This window comes from Bufo gargarizans, chromosome 9 (assembly GCF_014858855.1).
Source record: "Bufo gargarizans isolate SCDJY-AF-19 chromosome 9, ASM1485885v1, whole genome shotgun sequence".
Taxonomy (NCBI): Eukaryota; Metazoa; Chordata; class Amphibia; order Anura; family Bufonidae; genus Bufo; species Bufo gargarizans.
In genome coordinates this window covers 175,317,954-175,342,812 of record NC_058088.1, presented here as the reverse complement: position 1 = coordinate 175,342,812, position 24,859 = coordinate 175,317,954, and the positions used below count along the sequence as shown (strand labels likewise).

The window sequence follows — 24,859 nt, the reverse complement described above, 5'->3', positions numbered from 1 at the left end:
GTCTGACACACAGTAGAGCTAAGGAAGGAGTGGTCTGGCAGACAGTAGAGCTTGGGAAGATGATCTTAGCATGAGTCAACATGGAAGAGCTATAATACGAGTGGCCTGGCACGTGTAATAACTGAGGAAGGAGTGATCTAACATATAGTAGAAACAGTGAAAGAGAGTTTAAGAAGAAGTAGTCTTGCACATGGAAAGCTAGGAGAGGTAGAGCTGAGGAAGGAGTGGTCTGACACATGGAATAGTTGAGGGAGGAGTGGGGTGACACCTGGAAAAGTTGGGGAAGGAGTGGACTTGCACTTGGAAGTTGGTCAAGTAGTGGTCTGGTATGTGAAAGAGCTATGGAAGAATGGGTCTTACTCACAATAGAGTTGCGGAAGGACTAGTCTGGCACACAGAAGAGTTTGGGAAGGAGTGGTGTTCTGGCATCTGGACAAGGTAGGGAAGGAGTGGCTTGGTACATGGTATAGCGAGGGAAGGAGTGGTCCGGCAGGTTAAAGAATTTTGGAAGGATGGGTCTGGCACATAATATACATAGGGAAGCAGTGGTCTGGCCCATGGTAGAGTTGGGGGAGAAGGGGTCTAGCACACAGTAGAGCTGGGGAAGGAGTGGTCTAGCACACAGAAGAGTTGGGTAAGAAGTGGTTTGGCACCTGGAAAAGTTGGGGAAGGTGTGTTCTGGCCCATGGTAGAGCTGGGGAAGATATGGTGTACACATGGTAGAGTTGGAGAAGGACTGATCTGGCATATGGGAGAGTTGACGAAAGAGTGGTATGGTACATGGTAGAGTTATAGAAGGATCGGTCTGACACATGGTACAGTTGGGGAAGGAGTTATCTGGAATGGAGAAGAGTTGGGAAAAGATTGATCTGGCATATGATAGTAATAGAATGCTGCATCTAAAAATTAATGAGTGCTGAAAAAGGGTCCTCAGGATGGTCTTAGTCGTCACTTGCATCCTCTTCTATGTTTGTTTCATAATAGAAAAATAGAAGAAAAAAAGGTTCTCGTGATAAGTAGATGCTCACATCTGCAAATACAAAATTGCTTCCCAGAACTTCTCCCCCTCTTGATGGGGCAAGTTGCCTAACATTTTCCAGTCCTCTCTGCGGTTGAGTAAAGAGTTTTTTAATGTATTCATGACTGTTGTTCCCATAATATAAGGCCTGTGTATACAACACTTAGTTTTTTAAAGACATGTTTAGTTATCGTCACAGCAGCACATTATGTCTTCAGTCTACGAGTGGTGTCTTCGGCTGTATGTAGGTGACCTGAATGTATTTATTCGTTTGAAGAACTGCTTTGATGAATAATGGCTGTCCAAGGGCAGTTTACATTGAGAACTTCACACCCTCCTTGGAAGCTTCCTGTCAGATCTTTCAATTGACCTCTCAATTGTCTGCAATCTATTGCTATTTTCTCTCTCAAATAAAATGTACCCGGCCATAATTGCGTCTAAAAAAAAGAGAGTGGCAAAAACAAGAGTAGAACTTTTATTGCTTTCTTCTGTAAAGCCGAGAAGTTACCAAATGTACTCTCTTCTCCTTGCATAGGACTAACAAAGAAATCACTTTTCATTCTCAAGCTAACATAGATTTGACTGTTGCAATTTTTATATGAAAACTGTTGTAACCAAAATCTAATAATGATTTTCATCTAGCCCAGCATATGGGCCACAACTGTTGATAATATACAATATGCCTTTCTGAGCCACCACTAGAGGGAGCTTGAGAGCTCACTCAAAGTAAGAAAAGTATGCAATAAACCCCTACACTCCCTCTAGTGGTGGCTGCTGGCAAAGAGAAATTTATTATTGAATTATATGGCTATGCAGGCGATTTGGAGTTCTGCAATAGAAAAAAGATGGTCCAAACTCTATAAAGATAGGTCAGGGTTACCAAAATAGGTTAGGGTTACCCCTAACCTATCTTGGATCTATTTAGGTTCAAAAAGTCAAAACGGCATTCAGCTAGACATTCACTTTAAGTGGTGTGTTAAAGGGCTTGACCAGTCAGCAGCTAAATGATGGGGTGCTGCGGCTGGGATTATCTTAAATCAGTTGATTTGGGCATTGGTCCAAAATGTAGATGCTCCTTTCCAGCAAAAGCAAAGAATTTCGGACCACCTACTAAAATCAGTGGACAATGCTGGTGATACTATGGTCCCATATACTCAATAAGGAATGTAAGCGGCGAGTCTCTGGCTTTTGTTGGACTGCAACCTCCAGTATAATCAGCCAGCTGCTAAGGCGTAGTTCAGCAGTTGCTGAAGGACCATTGCTTGTTCCAGAGTAAAACTTGCAACAGAACTCAGTGTGCTGCCATATTCTGTCTCTCTGTCCCTTATTAACCTGGATTGTTGTCCTTTCTGACTTACCTGCTCCCCTTCTTTCCTTATGCTTCTTTCCTTTTTCCGGTCTCCTTAACACCCCCTACCTCCTCCACCAGGTCTGGTGATGTCGGCAATTACAGTTATCATCTTGGTGCTCTACTTTGTGATTCAAACCTTTGTGGTGGATGGCAAATTGTGGCTAACGGAGTGTACCCCTGTCTACGTGCAGTACTTTGTCAAATTCTTCATCATTGGAGTTACTGTCCTAGTGGTGGCTGTGCCAGAAGGCCTGCCCTTAGCCGTTACCATCTCTCTAGCCTATTCAGTCAAGGTAAGCAGTAGAAGCATTGAAAACCTTAATGTTACATCTCCTCAAAGACCCTGTTAGTTTGTGCTACAAAACTGGGGCCTTTTATATGTCCGTATACAGTAGTGTGTATATATGTCTGATTGTATAACATTGCATGCTATCAAGGCCACGTCCATCTTACCTGCCAATGTTTTATTACTCCAATACATCTAAAAAAAATTATTCATGAGGCAACTTTGCAACTAGTTTAGATTAGAACTTATCTGCAATTTTGCTTATATAGCTTCTGAGTCTCCATAGCAACAGACTACAAACAATGGCTCTGTAGTCTGATCCTGAAGTTATGTTGCCTTTTAGTTGTCCCCTATTTCTTTCTAAATTACTAAACGTATGGTAGCAAGAGGTAAGATGGACAGATGGAATGGAGTCAGACATACAGACATATTGTTCAGCATAGAAGCTGTGGACACAAAATGCTAATTTTTTTGAATCAAGGTTTTTCTTGCAAAGTTTGAGTATAGATTCATTGGAGCCTTAAAAATGGTTGCAAAGGTGGACTTACTCTCTAAGTCGAAGTTCCGTATGCTACAACTATAGGGCTGACATGAGGTTGAAAACTGAGCAGTGATGTTGACCGGGGGTGTCCAGACTTTTGCACACAACTAAATATGTACAATGTTGGAGTAGTCTAACTTTTGTGTTTCAAAAATATTGTCTGCCATTTGAAATTCAGATTGGTTGTGCCATTACTTTCATTTATGGCTTGGTATGAGTGCTGATAGGAGGGAGTAATTTGTCCTCCATCTTCATGTGTGGTGGGAAACTCAGATTTGTTACAGTTCTTTGAGGTTGTTAAGCTCCATTCTGAAGTTTGTTTTTGCATTGCAGAAAATGATGAAGGACAACAACCTCGTGCGACACTTGGACGCTTGTGAAACAATGGGCAATGCCACTGCCATCTGCTCTGACAAAACGGGAACTCTGACAACCAACCGGATGACAGTTGTACAGTCTTACATTGGAGACCTCATTCATAAACAGAAGCCAGATCCCAGCAGCCTCAATTCCAAAATCTTAGACCTGCTCGTCAATGCCATTGCCATTAATTGTGCCTACACCACCAAGATACTAGTAAGTTCCCCAACTCCTGCTTGTCTACACGTGAATATCAAATCTGAGGAGCAACAATTATAGAAAGATCTTTCAGAAAAAAATTGAATAATGCTTTGGGCGGAGTACATGGACAGGGGGGCACAGTCCAGAGGTGGTCCACAAGTACCCCGAGTCTCTTGTCCCCTCCTCCTGCTCACACTTTCCATGGATCTTTCGTACAGTACACAGACACCATCCCAGTCAACAATCATAGAGCTGATGATGATGCAGTATATATGTGTCCGAATAGTGTAGAGTCAAAGAGAAAGGGATCTTTTTACGGGTAACTAACTCCTTCACTACACTGGCCTAGCCCACCAGGAATGTTACTATTAACTACTTCACCTCCCTAGCCCACCAGGGATGTTATCATTAATCCCACAACTGCCCTAGACCACCAGGAATGTTATTATAAACTCAATCACAGACCTACACCACTAAGGAAGTTATCATTACTATCATCACTGTCTTAGACCACCAGGGATGTTACTATAAATGCTTTCACAGCCCTAGATCACCAAGGATGTTAGTATAAACTCTTTCAAAGCCCAACACCACTAGGGATGTTATCATTAATCCCATCACTGTCCTAGATCACAAGGGATGTTACTATGAATGCCTTCACAGCCATAGACCACCAAGGATGTTACTATAAACTCTTTCATAGTCCTACACCACTAGGGATGTTATCAATTAATCCCATTACTGCCATAGCCCACCAGGGATATTATCATTAATCTCTTCTCTACTCTAGACCACTGCAGATGTTAACCTTAGCTCCTTCACAGCCCTAATCCACCAGGGAGGTTATCATTAATCCTGTCACTGGGCTAGACCACCGGGGATGTTATCATTAATGAAACTAATCCACTTCCCGAAAATTGTGCCTTATACGCATGTCTCAGCTGTAAATACTGGTAAAATGCCGTGTTTGGGAGGTTAAATTCTTCCTTCAAACAGGCAAAGGTCTTCAAGATGCCTCCGTCCTGTATGTGCTGTAGGCAGCGAACACCCCTCCTTTCCCATGGGGAGAAACCCTCCAATCGGAACATTTCGGGCAGGTGTGGATTTCGCCACAAGGGGGTATACCCATGAAATCCTGTGCGACCAAGTACAGCCTTAAATTTTGACCAGACTTTGTGAATTAGAGATAGCGTGGGATTATCTCCAACTCCCTGTATCTTTTCAATTTCCACCATATGAAAGGGGACATCATGTCCCGATAAGAAAGATATTATCCTTGCCAACGGTCCGGCGCCCATAACCTGTCCCCAGCCTTTCAAGTGCTGCAACTGCGCAGCCATAAAATAGTGCCATGGGCTCGGAACAGCATGTCCTCCCTCATCCTTGCTTTTCTGGAGAAAGGGAAGTTATCATTAATATTTATCTACCATTGATATGGTATTCTTGTTTTGTGAAATTGATGACATTTCCTCAGGATAGGTCATCAATATCAGATCAACAGGGATCCAACTTCCATCCCCCCCCCCCCACAAACAGCTGATTGAAGGGGTCATGGCACTTGTGCAACCACTGTTTCCTCTTCATTGTTTACCTGCAAGTCGTCAACAGCGGCGCAGCAGGGTAATTACGACTTCTCCGTTCCATTCCCCATTCACGTGTCCAGAGGTGTGTGCAATATTGAAGCTCAGTCTCTTCCATTTCAGTGCAGTTGAGCTGCAATACCAGAAGCCATGGACAAGTGTGGTGGTATTTCTGGAAGAAAGCAATTATGTTTTTCTAATCCTGTACAATCCCTTTCATTTTACATAGTAACATAGTTTATAAAGCCGAAAAAAAGACATCTGTCCATCCAGTTCAGCCTGTTATCCTGCAAGTTAATAAAATTCCTTCCCGACTCCAATCAGGCAATCAGAATAACTCCCTGGATCATGACCCCTCTCTAGTAGCTATAGCCTGTAATATTATTACGCTCCAGAAATACATCCAGGCCCCTCTTGAATTCCTTTATTGTACTCACCATCACCACCTCCTCAGGCAGAGAGCTCCATAGTCTCACTGCTCTTACCGTAAAGAATCCTCTTCTATGTTTGTGTACAAACCTTCTTTCCTCCAGACGCAGAGGATGTCCCCTCATCACAGTCCTGGGGATAAATAGATGATGGGAGTAATCTCTGTACTGACCCCTGATATATTTATACATAGTTATTAGATCTCCCCTCAGTTGTCTTTTTTCTAAAGTCAATAAACCTAATTTTGATAATCTTTCAGGGTACTGTAGTTGCCCCATTCCAGTTAGTACTTTAGTTGCCCTCCTCTGAACCCTCTCCAGCTCTGCTATGTCTGCCTTGTTCACAGGAGCCCAGAACTGTACACAGTACTCCATGTGTGGTCTGACTAGTGATTTGTAAAGTGATAGGACTATGTTCTCATCACGGGCATCTATGCCCCTTTTGATGCAAACCATTTTATTGGCCTTGGCAGCAGCTGCCTGACACTGGTTTCTACAGCTTAGTTTGGTGTTCACTAAAATTCCTAGATCCTTTTCCATGTCAGTGTTACGCAGTGTTTTAACATTTAGTATGTACTGGTGACTTGCATTATTCCTTCCCATGTGCAAAACCTTACATTTGTCAGTGTTAAACCTTATCTGCCACTTCTCTGCCCAAACCTCTAATCTATCCAGATCTGTAGCTGTATATTGTCCTCTTTCGTGTCAATTACTTTACACAGTTTAGTGTCATCTGCAAAAATTTATACTTTACTGTGCAAGCCTTCTACAAGATCATTAATAAATATATTGAAGAGAATAGGGCCTAATACTGACCCCTGAAGTACTCCACTAGAGACAGTTACTCAATCTGAGTTTGTACTATTAATACCCACCCTCTGTTTTCTATCACTGAGCCAGTTACTTACCCACATACAGACATTTTCTCCCAGTCCAAGCATTCTCATTTTATATACTAACCTTTCATGCGGTAAAAGTGTCAAATGCTTTGGAGAAGTCCAGATATACGACATCCATTGATTCGCCGCTGTCAAGTCTAGAACTTACCTCCTCATAGAAAATGAATAAATTAGTTTTACATCACCGATCCCTCATGAAGCCATGCTGATATGGCGTTATTTGCTTATTTTCATTTAGGTACTCCCAGATAGCATCTCTTAGAAAACCTTTGCTATGCGCCAATCCTGTGGAACACTCCCTGTCAGTATAGAGTTCTTAAATATCAAAAATAAGGGTCTGGCTATGACATTACTTAATTCTTTTAGGATATGGGGGTGTATGCCATCTGGTCCTGGCGATTTGTCTATTTTAATCTTTTTAAGACGCCGCTGTACTTCCTGGGTCAGACAAGGCACTTTTAATGGGGAATTTACTTTAACATTCTGCATGTCATCTGACAGTTTATTTTCCTCAGTGAATACAGTGGAGAAAAAAATATTTATTAGCTTTGCTTTCTCGTCATCGCTCTCTGCAACTCCCCCCTCATTACTCTGTAGAGGACCGACACCTTTAGATTTATACTTTTTATATAATTCAAGAACATTTTAGGATTAGTTTTGCTCTCTTTGGGAATTAATCTCTCGATCTCTAGTTTGGCTGCTTTTATTTGTTTTTTACATATTTTATTTTTTTCCTTATAGTTTTTCAGTGCTTCCTCGCAACCCTCCTGTTTTAGTAATTTAAATGCTTTCTTTTTGTCATTTATTGCTTTCTTTACAGTTCTATTTTATCCACATTGGTTTTTTCTTGTTCCTTAACTTTTTATTCCCATAAGGTATGTACCTCTCACAATGAGATTTTAGGATGCTTTTAAAAATATCCCATTTTGTGGCTGTATTTTTATTTTAGAGGACTTCCCAGTTAGTTAGGCCTATGGCCTCTCTTAGTTGGCTAAATGTTGCTTTTTTAAAGTTTGGTATTTTTGTTCCTCCCTGTAAAAACACTTTTTTGAATGACAATTGGAAGGTTATTACTTTATGGTCACTATTTCCCAGGTGTCCCCCAACCTGCACGTCTGTTGTTCTGTCAGGTCTATTGGTTAATACTAAGTCCAGTATGGCCGTCCCTCTAGTCAGGTCCTGAACCAGTTGGGAAAGGTAATTGTCTTTGGTTTTTGCCAAGAACCTGTTTCCTTTGTGAGATGTACAGGTTTCAGTTTCCCAGTCTATATCTGGGTAGTTGAAGTCCCCCATAATAACCACCTCATTATGATCTGCCGCCTCGTCTATCTCGTTTAGTAGTAGATTTTCTGTGGACTCCGGTATATTAGGTGGTTTATAGTAAACTCCTATTAGTAATTTATTATTATTTTTGCCTCCATGTATTTCTACCCACAGTGACTCCACATGTTCATGTCCCTCACTTATATCTTGGGCTTCAGACAGGACTTTACATAAAGGCAGACCCCTCCCCCTCTCCAGTTTTGGCGATCCTTTCTAAGCCGACTGTAACCCTGTACATTAACCGCCCAGTCATAGCTATCATCCAGCCATGTCTCAGTTATTCCCACTGTCATAGCTATCATCCAGCCATGTCTCAGTTATTCCCACTATGTCCTAGCTATCATCCAGCCATGTCTCAGTTATTCCCACTGTCATAGCTATCATCCAGCCATGTCTTCGTTATTCCCACTATGTCATAGCTATCATCCAGCCGTCCCAGTTATTCCCACTGTCATACTCCTCCTCACACATCACTAATTCCAGTTCCCTAGTTTTATTAGTTAGGCTTCTGGCATTAGTATACATACAATTAAGAGGTTTGTGTATATTTTTTACCCTACAACTTTACTTCTGAACTGTTCTAGTCCCTCGTTCCATTCCTCCCCCAGTCCCATTACCTCGCCCCCGTCTCTATCTTTCCCTCCTATAATGTAATTACCCTCCCCCCAGTCCCTAGTTTAAACACTCCTCCAACCTTCTAGCCATCTTCTCCCCAACACAGCTGCCCCTTCCCCATTGAGGTGCACCGGACTGCGCTGTCAATAATGGAATACATACTAAATGGGGATTACACAAGAAAAGAGAAAAATACAATATAGTGCAGTGATAAGTATATAACTTACTGTAGTCCCCTCCTAAAGTCCCTGAATCTGAAGTCACGTAATCTGAAGTCACGCACTTAATACAAACACACACTGGAAATCAAACACGCGAACGCTCACAAACTCGCGTTTTTTTGTCTGCTTGTATAAGTGCCGCTCTCAAACCAGACTGCTTTTTTCCCCTCTGGATTCAAAAGATTTGATCGATTACTTTAAAGTGACTTGAACAATGACCACTATACAGTTCATGTCTGACTTCCACTATTAGCATATAGTGACCTTCAGCTTAGACCTGCCTCACATTTTCATCTTAATGTCTCCTTTCATTTTTTAAGCCTCCAGAAAAAGAAGGAGCGCTTCCCCAGCAAGTAGGCAATAAAACTGAGTGCGCCCTGCTTGGGTTTGTTCTGGAAATGCAACGGGACTACCAGCTGGTGCGAGACCAGGTTCCTGAGGAGACGCTCTACAAAGTGTACACCTTCAACTCTGTTCGTAAGTCTATGAGCACCGTCGTGTGCCTGCCTAATGGAGGATTCCGACTGTACAGCAAGGGAGCTTCAGAGATCGTCCTAAAGAAGTGAGTATTCAAAGAGTTATGTGATGAAATCTAATTTTGGATGATGGCTGCCCATCTGCATTGCAAAGCTAACCCCCTGATTTCAAGATTTGCTTAGACCTGGAAATACCATGTTGTTACTGGAGGTCAATCCATCTTGAAGGATCCTCCGTGCAAGTAGGGATTGTTCAAAGTGCACAGTCATTTTAAGAAATCAAGACTGAACTCTGGTCATTAATTGTGCTCCAGGCTTCTCCTGCTGGGACAGGAAGTAGTTGTGTGACAGCTGACTGCTACATCCTGTCAGCCATATTAGCTCTCACAGGTTACATTTTTCTGTCACCAAGTCATTCAAAGGGTCCTGCCCCACACTCTCCCAGGGCTCCCTCTCCATAAGAGTGTGAAATGTCTAAAATCAATGAACATGTTATTTTCCCACCAAGAATGGCCTTCAGCCAAAATTATAGCCTAAATTAGAGGGATTGTCCAGCTGTTAATATTGATGACCTATCCTCAGGGTAAGTGATCAATATCTGATCGGCAGGGGTCTGACACCCGGCACCCCCACTGATCAGCTGTTTGAACATTAGGCAGCGCTCCATGCGAGCACTGATTCATGCCCGTCGTCTCAGAAGTTTTGGTGGTGCACTACACCGCTACTCCACAGGAGACGAGGCGTAGCGTAAAGACCAGGACGCGGCGCTCGCACAGAGTGCTGCCTAATCTTCAAACAGCTGATCGACGGGGTGCTGAGTGTCGGACCCCTGCCCAATCAGATATTGATGGCCTATCCTGATGGCTGGACAACCCCTTTAAGGTTACATTTTTTTTAACAAATTGGAAAACAGTCATTTAAATGCGATATCAGTAAGGGTGGAAGTTGCTAGCTTATTGTTCTACTTTTGTTTTAATATAAATTAAAAATTCTGGCAGATTAAGGGCCCTATTACGCGGGTCAACGATTGGGCCAACTGTCGAGATCGAATGTTCATATGAAAGCTTGTTCCCGATAATTGGCGAGTGTACACATGCTAGTGACCTAGCAAGATCATGAAAAAGCTCGCTGGTTGGCAGCACATCTCCCCATGTAACCAAGGAATGTGCTAGAGGGAGCATGAGCGCTTACTAAGAAAGGTATGCAATAAGCCCCAACACTACCTCTAGTGGTGGCTGCTGGCAGACAGAAATGTATTATTGAATATTATGACTGGAGCTCTGCAATAGAAAAGTGGTGGTCCACCTTCTATAAAGAGAGATGATCAGCACAAAATTTTGGATCTATTTAGGTTCAAAAAGTGAAGTGGTATTCAGTTAGGCATGTGGTGTGTTAAAGGGCCAATGGTCAAGATCGAATGTTCATATGAAAGCTTCTTCCAAATAATTGGCTAGTGTACACATGCTGATAATCTAGCAAGATCATGAAAAAGCTCGCTGGTCGGCAGCACATTTCCCTATGTAACCAGGGAATGTGCTGCCAAAATATTGTAAAAGTATGGGGGATAAATGATCGTAGTGATGAGCTTTCTTCCCCCCATACACTTGTCATCATCCTAGATCAGATTTAGGGCTTATTAACATGAATTTAGGTCTGTGTTGTAGGTATCCATAATACCGTCCCCATAGAAATCTGTAGGTACATATGTTACCTCCATGTGCTTCCTATTTCATGCACGTTTCATCGGATGCGGCAATAACTTCCCCTAGAAGTATTTCTTTTAGCGGAGGATATGGTGGCGTATGGAGGCATCACCTGATGGTATACTGAGAGCTTATGGTTTTATTATACGGAACTGTAGGGATTCCATCCCTCCCAGCAGGACAGTTTCCTGCCCCACCATTTCCCTGCTGAAGGCCCAATGCACATGCCATGGCCCGGGTGGAGCAGAGGATGGGAGTGGTAGTGGCTCTGGCTGCAACAGCTATTCACATAAATCACAGTGGCAATCCTAACACTGATGCTATGTAGCACTCGGTGCGGTGTTCCCTTGGGGCAGACCCTGAAGTTGGGGCTTCAGCCTGATGATAGTTGGGGTGCCCTTGGTGTTGTGAGTTTGGTAGAGGTGCAAGGCAGGAGGTGTAGATGCTGTGGCCGGCATATGGTGCTGGAGTCAGTAACCAGGCCAGTTGTAAAAAGTAGACAAGTCTCTTATTACCAAAGCGTAGAATGAGGGCTGTAGTACATCTGATGGTATCAAAACACAGTTTCAAACAATTCACAGTGCAAATCTTTCCCGATAGCAATGTATAGATATATGCACAGATGGCGGTTGTAGTACTCCTTCCCAGTGCCTTTCCCAAAAAAAATTCTCTGCAGAATCTAAGGCTTCACTCAGTAAAGTCTCTTTTAGCCTTAAACAGGGAATACCTAACCGACTGACTCAGCCATCCAGATTCTGGACCTTCTGATTCTTTCTTTCTCTCTTCAGATTAGCAAAATGTCTCCGAGATAGTGATTCCCTGGGATTTAGACTTAGCTTCTTGAAGAGTGAGCAGATGTATCTCTTGTCTCTCTCTTCCTCAGCTAACACTAAAATGAACTAGGGGCAGCCCTAAGTCCATCTCCCAGCTTCCTACAAGGGCAAATTCTGGATTGTTAACCCTGACCTATCCATACAAAACTATAGGGGTAATACAACACATCAGAACATCAAATAACATTAAAATTACAATAAATTATGGTAAGGGGGCACTAAGAGGACATTCTTGGTTTGTTGGGACTTTAAGGACGCATCCTTACTTTGTGGGAGTCACATAGGGCCACTATTACTGTGTAGGGACACAAAGTGGACTGGGCAGGATTGGGTAGATATGGATAGGGATTGGGCAGGTTAGAGGGTCACTTAATGTAAAAAAAAAAAATCATGCTGGTCTTATCCCTCTTTAGAAGTTGAGAGGTATGGGGACTCTGATGCCATCAAACCATGACTATAGCTTGTAACCTAGCAGCAGTTTCCATCCCGTGACTCGGATCTTCAGAAGCATTCCGATCATCACCAGTGAATGGCTGTACATTATGTATGTGGTATCCGGCAGGCACAATTCAAGTTCCTCCATCTCCACAGGGTGGACAGTAGGAAATGAAAGATGTGACAGTGGATTATCGGAGGCAGTCACTTACCATATGTTACTTGCATCCGCTCCCAAGTTCCATTCCTTAGTCCATGCTCCGGTACACCCGGATGGTTATGTTTCCATCTTCTGGGAACTGTGGAGAAGGCTTAATTAAAGACAGCGGGAGCTGTCACAATGCAGAGAAAGAAACCTCCACCTCAACACATTGTGAACACCGATCTGCATTATTGGGGAACAATTTTTGAGGCCGAGGGATACGGGGTGTTTACATGGCCGTGATTAGATTCTGATCCTACACAACTAATGTCGGTCATGAGGCTCTCAGTCAATGACCAGGGCATTATCATGATATGCTGGCAAGAGGGGAAGCAAAGAAGGTGCTTAAAGCTTAGAGTCAATGAAAACAACAAGTCCATAGACTCTACTGTACGGACATGATTGTGCACTGCTGCCCTGTGCTTTTATTCTGGTCACCACCCAGCTACATATCCACTTTTAATGGACAGATCAACAAGATTAAAGGGGTTGTCCAAGATTAAGAAAAAGGATTTGCTTTAATTCCGATTTAAGTGAATGGGGGCTGAACTGCAGTACCAGACATGGACAGTTGTGGCGCTGTTACTTGAACAAAAGCAAATCCTTTTCTGTAATCTCCTCTTTAGTGGATTATTTCAACTCCTGCACTTTTGGGACTCATTGCAATATCAGAACATGAGTTCACCCAGTGCAGGACTGGATCATCAGAGTTCCAGAGGATCCTCCAGTGGGCCCAGGCTCTGAAACAACAATGTACCCCTAATGAACTAGCGCTTCTATGGTCCAGCAGAAAACTTTTCAACTTTGAGCTGACTTTAGAGCTGGTAATGTCTATTCTAATGGAATGAAATGATACATTGGACGTACGCACGTTCTCTAATGACTGACAGTGGGAGCTCAAGATTAGTCTCTCCGGTGGGCCCAAGGAATCTCAGTCCAACTCCAAGTCCACCTGAGAATTCTGTGTTTCTCAGGTGGGCCGGTCAGACCATGCATCAAGACATACAGTATACATATACAGCGATGGTGCCCCAAAATGTAAAAGTGGACACTGTTTTCTACACAGTGCCAAAATATGTTCTTCACTTTGGACATTCTCATATTTTTAGAAGAGTCCCCTGATACTACCTGAAAACAGTGTAATGGAATGAAATTATACATTGGATGTATGCACGTTCTCTAATGACTGACGGTGGGAGCTCAAGATTAGTCTCTCCGGTGGGCCCAAGGAACCCAGTCCAACTCCAAGTCCACCTGAGAATTCTGTGTTTCTCAGGTGGGCCAATCAGACCATGCATCAAGACATACAGTATACAGCGATGGTGCCCCAAAATTTAAAAGTGGACACTGTTTTCTACACAGTGCCTAAATATGTTCTTCACTTTGGACATTCTCATATTTTTAGAAGAGTCCCCTGATACTACCTGAAAACAGTGTATTGCGCTTCCCCAACCCACAATGATCAGTTGTAATCTGTGAACAAGTGTTCAAATCCCCTACAGCTCCACCACAGGAGAAAGGGAGAATGACACCATCCTTAATGTTCATGTGATGAACTAGGTCCTCCAGAGTTAGAGACACTCTTTGCAGCCACTCTGGCCAAGGCAAAATAACTTGTTGGCTCCCACTGCATCCCCTATAGTGTTACTGTATTCTAAACCTAAATTCCTTCCTGGAAATGGCAATGGGGCGATGGGGTGATTCTCAAAGTAAGGAGTTTTGTCTAATTTACTCTAATTGACATCTCTACATTTCTAGGTGCTCAAATGTCCTAAATGCTGCTGGTGAACTCCAAACTTTTCGGCCACGTGACAGGGATGAGATGGTTAAAAAAGTTATTGAGCCCATGGCCTGTGACGGACTGCGTACCATATGTATCGCCTACCGAGATTTTCAAGCCGTGCCGGAACCAGAGTGGGAAAATGAGAATGAGATAGTAGGAGACCTGACTTGTATCGCTGTGGTAGGAATAGAAGATCCCGTCAGGCCTGAGGTGAGTGTGTCCATCATCAGAATACCAAGGGTATGTTCACATGTGGCAGAAATCCTGCAGATTTTCCGCAACAAATATTGGTGAGGAAGATGAACAACTTTTTACAGAAGCAGCAAAGTGGACGAGATTTCAACAAATTTCATCCATACTTTGCGAAACAATCCACATGGAATCCACACGGAAATTGACATGGGCTGTATGGGTTTTAAATCCGCGGTAGGTGAATTTATGCTGTGGATTTCCGCGTCAAAATGTGTATGTAACACAGATTTTGGTGTGGATTTTGTAAAAACTGTGGTGGATTTTCTGCTAAGGTTTACATCCTGTATGGACGGTACCCTCAGACTCACTTTAAAGTGCATCTGTCAGCAGTTTTGTACCTATAAAACTGTCTGACCTAAGCTGAAGGCATCTGTGTTGGTCCCATGTACATATGTGCCCGCATTGCTGAGAAAAAGGATGCTTTGATATATGCAAATGAGCCTCTAGGAGCAACGGGGGCGTTGCCGTTACACCTAAAGGCTCGGCTCTCTCTACAACTACCGCTCCCTCTCCTCTTTGATTAACAGAGCCAGGCAGGGAAAACGTCATCAAGCCTGGCCCTGTCAATAAAAGTGGAAAGGGCGCGGCAGTTGCAGAGAGAGCAGAGCCTCTAGGTGTAACGGAGACGCCCCCATTGATCCTAGAGGCTCATTTGCATATATTAAAACAGTGCCAAATCCAGTTGTCTCCTGGTAGCTCCCTTTCTGCACACTAATGAGTTCAGGTTGCCTAGCAACCAGTTACTTATTGTCTGGGTGACCACCATCTGGGTTCATGCAGCTCCGTGCACTGACACAGGAAGTGACAAGTCACTGAAGGTTCTGACCGCCATCCAATGCGCTTCTCCATACGGCACCGACTTGTTCTTGGTTCCCCCTACTAAAATCTTTAAATAACAGCATACAAGGGAGGGTACAGGGATAAAATTGTGAATTTGTTCCCAATGACCCCAAATAGGTCTCAGTGTCATCATTGTGCGTCACCATTAACCCTACAGGTCCCTGAAGCAATCCGTAAATGTCAGCGTGCCGGGATCACAGTCCGTATGGTCACTGGGGATAACATCAACACAGCGCGCGCCATTGCTGCAAAGTGTGGCATTATACAACCCGGGGAGGACTTCCTGTGCATAGAGGGGAAAGAGTTCAACAGACGCATCAGGAACGAGAAAGGAGAGGTTTGTGATCGGTCATTCCACATCTCTGCTCTATACTGTAGGACCACAGATGCCAGTAGGGGTCATTTATTAAAACTGTATACTATAAACCAGGGTTCCCCAACTCCAGCCCTTAGGGCCTACTTGCCGTTCAGGATTTAGGAGTATCCCACAGAATGAACACCTGTGGTAAGTCCTGATGGGTGGGCACTAATTATATCAGCTGCCCAATACTAAGGAAATCCTGAAAACATGACTGGTAGGTGGGCCCTGAGGACTGGAGTTGAGGAACACTGCTATAAACTATAATAATCCTCTAATTAAAGGGGATGTGCCACCATTATGTTACTGTTATTTGTATGTAATTCAGCATAATAAACTGTACAGTAATGTGCTAGTCCACCTACTAAGCTAGGTGAGCATGGCCGCACGTGCTCAGTTTCATCAGCCAAGTCTACTGTTAGAAGCTGTGTCAGTTACAGGGAGAGAGCTGCAGTGAAAGAACACCCGACCGAGCTGTGGGAGGGAGAGAGCTGCAGCAAAAAGGGTACCCCTCCTGAGCTGTGAGAGGGAGAGGGCGGCAGGAAAAGGACACACCTCCTGAGCTGTGAGAGGGAGAGGGCGGCAGGAAAAAGGGTAAACCTCCTGAGCTGTGATAGGGAGAGAGCTGCAGGAAAAAACAAAAAAACACATCCCCTGAGCTGTAAGAGGGAGAGAGCTGCAGGAAAAGGACACAGACCCTGAGCTGTGAGAGGGAGAGAGCTGCAGGGGGAAAAAAACACATCACCTGAGCTGTAAGAGGGAGAGAGCTGCAGGCAAAAGGGTACACCTCCTGAGCTGTAAGAGGGAGAGAGCTGCAGGAAAAAAACACATCCCCTGAGCTGTAAGAGGGAGAGAGCTGCAGGAAAAAACACATCCCCTGAGCTGTAAGAGGGAGAGAGCTGCAGGAAAAAGGACACAGACCCTGAGCTGTGAGAGGGAGAGAGCTGCAGGAAAAAGGACACAGACCCTGAGCTGTGAGAGGGAGAGAGCTGCAGGAAAAAGGACACAGACCCTGAGCTGTGAGAGGGAGAGAGCTGCAGGAAAAGGACACAGACCCTGAGCTGTAAGAGGGAGAGAGCTGCAGGGGGAAAAAAACACATCACCTGAGCTGTAAGAGGGAGAGAGATGAAGGAAAAAAGGACACAGACCCTGAGCTGTGAGAGGGAGAGAGCTGCAGCAGAAAGGACACACCTCCTGAGCTATAAGAGGGAGAGAGCTGCAGGCAAAAAGGACACACCTCTTGATCTGTGAGAGGGAGAGAGCTGCAGTAAAAAGGATCCAATTCCTGAGCTGTGAGAGGGAGAGAGAGGCAGGAAAATGACACATCTCCTGAACTGTTATAGGGAGAGAACTGAAGGGAAATAGAACACACCTCCTGAGCCGTGAGAGGGAGAGAGCTGCAGCAAAAAGGACAGAGACCCTGAGCTGTGAGAGGGCGAGAGCTGCAGAAAAAAGGACACAGACCCTGAGCTGTGAGAGGGAGAGATCTGCAGGACACACTTTATGAACTAGGGAGAGACCTGCAGGGAAAAAAACACACCTCCTGATCTGTGAGAGGGAGAGAGCTGCAGCAGAAAGGACACGCCTCCTGAGCTGTGATAAGGAAGAGACCTGCAACAGAAAGAAAACGCCCTGTGAGCTATCCTAAAGAGAAAGCTGCAGCAGTAAGGGCATGACCCTGAGAAAGGACACCCCCCCCCCCCCCACCACCGGGCTGCCAGCCTGAAATAAATCTAGCACAGCAATTAGAGCAATGAATGGGGAGATCTTCTGACATATGATTTGCTTTTCTTAGATAGAACAGGAACGTCTGGATAAAATCTGGCCAAAGTTACGGGTCCTGGCCCGGTCTTCACCAACTGACAAACACACCCTGGTAAAAGGTACGTAGTCATTTCGTTTTTGCATCTTAAAAAAACAATTCTTTATTCTGAAATTACTGTTGTAAGATTACAAAACGGGGTCAATTTTGTTTCTACAAACAGCGCCACTGTTCAGCTCAGACTATAAGTGGTATTGCAGCTCATTCTCATTTAAATGAAACGAAGACAAAGTGGAGCTGTGGCATGAAAAAAAGTAGAAATAGCCAAAAATGAAATATTTTTCTTAAATGCAAATTTATAAATTCTTGCATTTTTGTGCAACTGTAAGCAAATAGAACAGTTTAGAACGAATGATTATGAAGTATTACTCTCATCATGCACACTACTTTGCTTTATTTAGGGTCCTGTATAAGCAAACGTTTTGCAACAGTGACATCTAGTGGTAATAGGCGGTACTACAATTGTTTGCTAATTCCAATAAGCTCAAAAATATATCAGGCTCACGACTAGGGTGGCCACTTGCAGAACCCCAAAAAGGAGGACATCACACCCCGAAAAGGAGGACATCGTACCGGGGACAGTGGCGCACAATAGTTCAATACTACAGCGTGCACAATACTACATTATACAGATACGATTATGAACAGAATGTAAACATTATACCAGCATGCTCCATATCACTATATACAAGAAGATGTATACCTTATACCAGCTGTACATATATAATTATATACAGGAGATGCCCAGATTATGCCAGCTGTACATATATAATTATATACAGGAGATACCCAGGTTATACCAGCATGCTCCATGTCACTATATACAAGAAGATGTATAACTTATACCAGCTGTACATATATAATTATATACAGGAGATGCTCAGATTATGCCAGCTGTACATATATAATTATATACAGGAGATGCCCAGATTATGCCAGCTGTACATATATCATTATATACAGGAGATACCCAGGTTATACCAGCTGTACATATATAATTATATACAGCAGATACCCAGGTTATACCAGCATGGTCCATATCACTATATACAAGAAGATGTATAACCTATACCAGCTGTATATATATAATTATATACATATATAGTGATATGGACCATGCTGGTATAACCTGGGTATCTTCTGTATATAATTGTATATGTACATGGACTGGAGGCAGGCTGGGCTCTGTTTTGGCTAGAGGCAGGCTGGGCTCAGTGTGGGCTGGAGGCAGGCTGGGCTCAGTGTGTGCTGGAGACAGGCTGGGCTCAGTGTGTGCTGGAGGCAGTCTGGGCTCAGTGTGTGCTGGAGGCAGGCTGGGCTCAGTGTGTGCTGGAGGCAGGCTGGGCTCAGTGTGTGCTGGAGGCAGGCTGGGCTCAGTGTGTGCTGGAGGCAGGCTGGGCTCAGTGTGTGCTGGAGGCAGGCTGGGCTCAGTGTGTGCTGGAGGCAGGCTGGGCTCAGTGTGTGCTGGAGGCAGGCTAGGCTCAGTGTGTGCTGGAGGCAGGCTGGGCTCAGTGTGTGCTGGAGGCAGGCTAGGCTCAGTGTGGGCTGGAGGCAGGCTGGGCTCAGTGTGTGCTGGAGGCAGGCTAGGCTCAGTGTGTGCTGGAGGCAGGCTGGGCTCAGTGTGTGCTGGAGGCAGGCTGGGCTCAGTGTGTGCTGGAGGCAGGCTGGGCTCAGTGTGTGCTGGAGGCAGGCTGGGCTCAGTGTGTGCTGGAGGCAGGCTGGGCTCAGTGTGGGCTGGAGGCAGGCTTGGCTCAGTGTGGGCTGGAGACAGGCTGGGCTCAATGTGTGCTGGAGACAGGCTGGGCTTATTGTGGGCTGGAGGCAGGCTTGGCTCAGGAGGCAGGCTGGGCTCAGTGTGGGCTGAAAGCAGGCTGGGCCTAGTGTGGACTGGAGGCAGGCTGGGCTTAGTGTGTGCTGGAGGCAGGCTGGGCTCAGTGTGGACTAGAGGCAGCCTGGGCTCAGTGTGTGCTGGAGGCAGGCTGGGCTCAGTGTGTGCTGGAGGCAGGCTGGGCTGAGTGTGGGCTGAAAGCAGGCTGGGCCTAGTGTGGACTGGAGGCAGGCTGGGCTCAGTGTGGGCTGGAGGCAGGCTAGGCTCAGTGTGTGCTGGAGGCAGGCTGGGCTCAGTGTGTGCTGGAGGCAGGCTGGGCTCAGTGCGTGCTGGAGGCAGGCTGGGCTCAGTGTGGGCTGGAGGCAGGCTGGGCTCATTGTGGGCTGGAGGCAGGTTGGGCTCAGTGTGGACTGGAGGCAGGTTGGGCTCAGTGTGGACTGGAGGCAGGCTGGGCTCAGTGTGGGCTGGAGGCAGGCTGGTCTCAGTGTTGACTGGAGGCAGGCTGGGCTCATTGTGGGCTTCCTGTCAGGGATACTTAAAGTGACTATGTCTGAGACGGAGGCCGCTGGCTGTAGCTTAACCACAAAAAAGGAGGACTTCTGACTTCTGGCTTCTTGCGCCGGATTGAGGACCAGGAGTCTAAAAACCGGACTGTCCAGCTTAAAACGGGACGTCTGGCCACCCTACTTACAACTACTGGTTTAGACACAACAGCTAGATAATATGTATTTTACATGTATGTCTGCAGCAGTTTCCAAAATACTGATATAAACAGCACCTGATTGGACCCCCATAGATCAGGCGCCTATCTTGTATGTTATGGATAGGGAATTGGAGCAACTCCAGTGAAGAGCAACTGCAAAGAATGTCACTTGATCCGGAGGATCAGACACATCCATGAATTACAAAGAAAGCCTATCATTTTCAATAGGAAAAGGTGCAATGCTTCATTTCCCCTGTGGCAGTGCTGCCGGGAATTTGACCACTTACTGACAGGTTCTCCCATGAGGCGATCACTAGGGATTCATTGTTGAGTGGAAACTATGAAACAAATGACAAATATCAATGTTTTCTGTGAATTATTTCTTGTATTTCATTTTTAGGCATAATTGACAGCACAATTTGTGAGCAACGTCAAGTGGTGGCAGTGACAGGAGATGGCACTAATGATGGCCCAGCTCTTAAAAAAGCAGATGTTGGCTTTGCAATGGTAATTATATCTATCTATCTATTATCTATCTATTTATTATCTATCTATCTATCTATCTGCAGTGACCAGGCTGCAGGGGTGTGTGTGTGTGTGGCCTGATGGGTGGCTAGAGGCTTCTCCTGTGTGCCGCATAGCCTATAAGTCATTTTTAGACAGTTATCTCTACAGGGCTTTCCCTACATCACCTTCTCTTATCTGGCTTGTTTATTGAAGTTGTTCTGGCCCTAGTCCAGGACTATCTATCTATCAATCAATCATATTTTCTCTTTTTAATATGCATCTAGGTTTTACAGGAGGAAAATTAGAATAAAATATTTTTCATCAGACCTTAAATCAGACCCCCAAATTAGACCCCAATCTTCAACATACCTCAGATCAGACCCCCATATCAGACCTCATATTAAAAACCCTATATCAGATCTCAAATCAGACCCCCCCACCCCCCCACCCCCATATCAGACCTCAGATCGGACCCCAATTTCTAACCAAAAATAACTAAATGAACTTACCTCTCTGGACAGTGGTGCCCCTCTGCACAGGCAGATGATTTTCCTGCACTCACCACTCTCTGTTCTTCTCCATACCTGTGCTGCACTGTCACCTGACATCGCACAGCATCAGGTCAGGTCATAGTGTGCCCATTACGTCCTGACAGTATACACAGTGCCTGGAGAAGAATAGGGAGCGGTGAGTACAGCCATCACAAGCAGCGAGACATTCACCGCTCCCCAAGCTTACTGCATAATGGGAGTGCCCACTAGTATTCGCTTTATAAGATGCACTTCCATCTATAACGATGCAAAAATGCAGTATCTATCTATCTGCCTGTCTATCCCTCTAATATTACTAAACAGCTGCTTGTTTCAGGCTAGGAGGCAGCTTGCCTTTGCATAAAGCTTCTCCCACTGCTCTGTTTGCACTGGAGGCAGGGGCGGATTAAGTAGCCCAAAGGCCCGGGGCTGTTTCCCAAGCATGAGTCCCACAGTATACCCTTCCCCCACCCCCCAGCCATAGCGCTAAAGACATAGTGCTAGATAGACATTAAATTCCAAACTTTCACACATACAGGAGAATACAGAACAACATACCTGTTACATCCAGTGATGTCTCCTCACACCGCTGTGATGTCTCGTCTCTGCAGAAGTTAACACACAGACATCTTACTTTCCTCAATTTTCGTCTTGCCAGTTCCCGGCGTGGCCAGTCATGATAATGTCATCGAGCTCATCTGTGCGTCACTGTACATCCTCATAGGCTTCAAGCTACCCCCACCATAGTATTCAAACACGGGGAACTGGGCAAAACACCCAGGAATATTAATGGACGTTTTGGGCGGCCATGGGCCTCTCAGCAGCATCAGGCCCTGGGCGGTCACCCCAAAAGACCCTATTGTAACCCACCATTGACCAGAGAGAAGTTGTTCAGGCACCGGAACTACACAGCTCAGTCTATTGTGTAGTGAACAGAGCTGGATACTGCTGCGCTGCTCCCATTCACAACACTATGGACGGAGCTATGTAGTTAGGGCACCTATTTCCAGCACAGGCACTACTCATGAACAGCTGATCGGTGGGTTGTGGGGGGTTGGACCTACATAGAGGTAGACAACCTCATAAGGAAGGAAAACTATACAAAAATATCAATGTCTCATGAAGTCAAAACATCCCAGAAATGGTTGATACCAGGGGGGCAGCAATTAGGGGTGCAGAGATAGTAGTTGCACCCGGGACCCTGGTGGCTTAGGGGACTAAAAGATCCCAATAGAAGACACCAAAAATGGTACATGGTAGGTGGGGGTTCCTGGGGCTTAGGAGCTTCTACTTACAGCCTAAGGGTCCATTCACACATCCGCAAAATGGGTCCGGATCAGTTTCGCAACGTTACGGAACAGATCTGGACCCATTCATTTTCAATGGGGCTGCAAAAGATGCGGACAGCACACAGTGTGCTGTCCGCATCCGCACTTTCGTTCCGAAAAAAAAATAGAACATGTCCTATTCTTGTCCACAGACAAGAAAGGGCCTTTCTTTTTAAAGTGCCGGCCATGTGCGGACCGCAAAACACTTGCAGACATGTGAATGGACCCTTAGATCAGGGGTGCACCTAGCCTTTATGCTGCCTGAGATGAAAACTCTGATCATTTACATTCCTTTCTTGTGTATTTTCTTCCCTCCCTAGGGATTGGCCGGCACAGATGTGGCCAAGGAAGCTTCAGATATTATCTTAACGGATGACAACTTCTCCAGCATAGTCAAAGCCGTCATGTGGGGCCGCAACGTGTATGACAGCATTTCCAAATTTCTTCAGTTCCAGCTGACGGTCAATGTGGTAGCGGTGATTGTGGCATTTACTGGGGCCTGTATCACTCAGGTTAGTATGGACTGCAGCTATAGGGGGTGCCGACGTAGGCCTTATAGTATATGAGGAGACCTGAAGGACCCTCTAGCACACAAGAAGAATATTATAAATGGCACATGGCAAGTGGGAGCCCAGTTACAGAATTTAGGTTTTGCTTCAAGTTACGCCACCTGTCCATAAGCAAGTTTTGTAATTTTATCGCCATAAAAACCAGATCCAGTCTAACCTAACCAAGACGGTATGATGATTGCTTTATTAGTGGAGCTGGCATAGCTATGGTGGTAAGGGTTGTTGGGATAACAAAAGGCTTGGAAGGCCAATAGGGCAGAGGTGGGATGTCCTGTTATACTAATTTTCCAATAAATTAGCATTGGATGGATTCATTGTATGTGCATATGATACAGATAAGCAGTGGGGGAGACGCAGCGTGTATGTAATGTTTGTTATTTTGGCTGTTCTGTCTAATATTTGGTATAGCCAATGTTCCTGATTTATGTTTTTTGGGAATGCAGAGACCTCCATGCGGCGGCAGCAGCTGAACCTTTATCAGCTTTGCATGCCTTTTATGCCTTTGTATAGGCCTCTGAAAAGGAATAGTATAGAGTTTAAGGGCTGCATGGGAGAGATGGCAAGGCCTGAGCCGCTTTTTTGCAGGACTTCACAAAATATTGAAAAGGCGCTCCCATGGACAGCAAAAAGGGGGTGAGTTTTGGCAAATGTACATAGATACATGCGTGGTAGTATTGTATTGAATGGTACAGAACAGTTCTCAGAAGGGTTATCCCTCAAATGCTACATAATCTGCACTATGATTTATATTTTCCAAAAACACCCTGGTTTGTAGGCTGTATCAAGTATTGAAGCTTAGCCCCATACAAGCAACTGGGACAGGAAACTAGACAGGAAAATAGATCTTTAAAACTTTTTTCTAGTTTCTAAATATTAATGACCTATCCCAGGACCAGTAGGGGTCCGACACCCAGCACCCCTATCGGTCAACTGTTTTCAGCAGCTAGCATAGCCACTACACAGTGAATGGAGCTTTCTGCTTCAATATAGCTGGTGGCTGACAAAAATAGCTGATTGGTGTAGGAGCCGAGTGTTGAACCCCCACTGATTTGATATTGATGACCTACCCTGAGGATAAGTCATCAATATCTAGAAGCAAAAAAAAACCTTTTAAGTAGTAAAACTATATTAGATCACATTATACTTCTCTTTCCATATGTAGGACTCACCATTAAAAGCAGTACAGATGCTCTGGGTCAACCTTATTATGGACACCTTTGCTTCACTGGCTCTAGCAACAGAACCCCCTACAGAATCATTGCTCCTACGCAAACCTTACGGCCGAAACAAGCCCCTTATATCTCGCACCATGATGAAAAACATTCTCGGTCATGCAGTCTACCAGCTCGTCATCATCTTTACGTTGTTATTCGTTGGTAGGTATCTCAAGAGCTTCACTCAACGCTGGGGTTATGACTGCAGAATTTGGGAGCTGATGGTTTTTGCTTTTTTCGGTCTCTTCTCCAGGTGAAATCTTCTTTGACATCGACAGCGGTAGAAACGCCCCTTTGCACTCGCCACCTTCTGAACATTACACCATCATTTTTAACACCTTTGTCATGATGCAGCTGTTTAATGAAATTAACGCCCGTAAAATCCATGGAGAGAGGAATGTTTTTGACGGTATTTTTGCAAATCCAATTTTCTGTAGCATAGTGCTGGGCACGTTCGGAGTCCAGGTGAGGAGATGCGAATTCAGAGCCAATTTCAGAGTCGTTGATGAATCTTTAAAAGCAAATTTCTGACATGTCACAGAGACACTGGTGGGCTGGTAGAAGTTGGGACCACCACTGATTCCTAGAGGAAATTGGTAGTGGTACCATGGTACCATACTCAAACCCACTGGTGTTTGTTGGAGGTTTCCAAC

General features: G+C 44.9%; 1 protein-coding gene across 2 annotated transcripts in view; it reads left to right on the top strand.

Annotated features, from left to right (window-relative positions):
• The window catches only part of ATP2B3 (ATPase plasma membrane Ca2+ transporting 3), a 121,990-nt gene that overhangs the window by 75,661 nt on the left and 21,470 nt on the right, over positions 1-24,859 (top strand). For both annotated transcript variants that reach the window (XM_044305820.1, XM_044305819.1), the window contains exons 7-16: positions 2,448-2,662; positions 3,530-3,772; positions 9,144-9,385; positions 14,231-14,465; positions 15,505-15,684; positions 17,501-17,588; positions 20,459-20,565; positions 22,744-22,935; positions 24,155-24,368; positions 24,460-24,671. In XM_044305820.1, the coding sequence (XP_044161755.1) occupies positions 2,448-2,662; positions 3,530-3,772; positions 9,144-9,385; positions 14,231-14,465; positions 15,505-15,684; positions 17,501-17,588; positions 20,459-20,565; positions 22,744-22,935; positions 24,155-24,368; positions 24,460-24,671 (1,928 nt within the window). The remainder of the gene's footprint in view (positions 1-2,447; positions 2,663-3,529; positions 3,773-9,143; positions 9,386-14,230; positions 14,466-15,504; positions 15,685-17,500; positions 17,589-20,458; positions 20,566-22,743; positions 22,936-24,154; positions 24,369-24,459; positions 24,672-24,859) is intronic.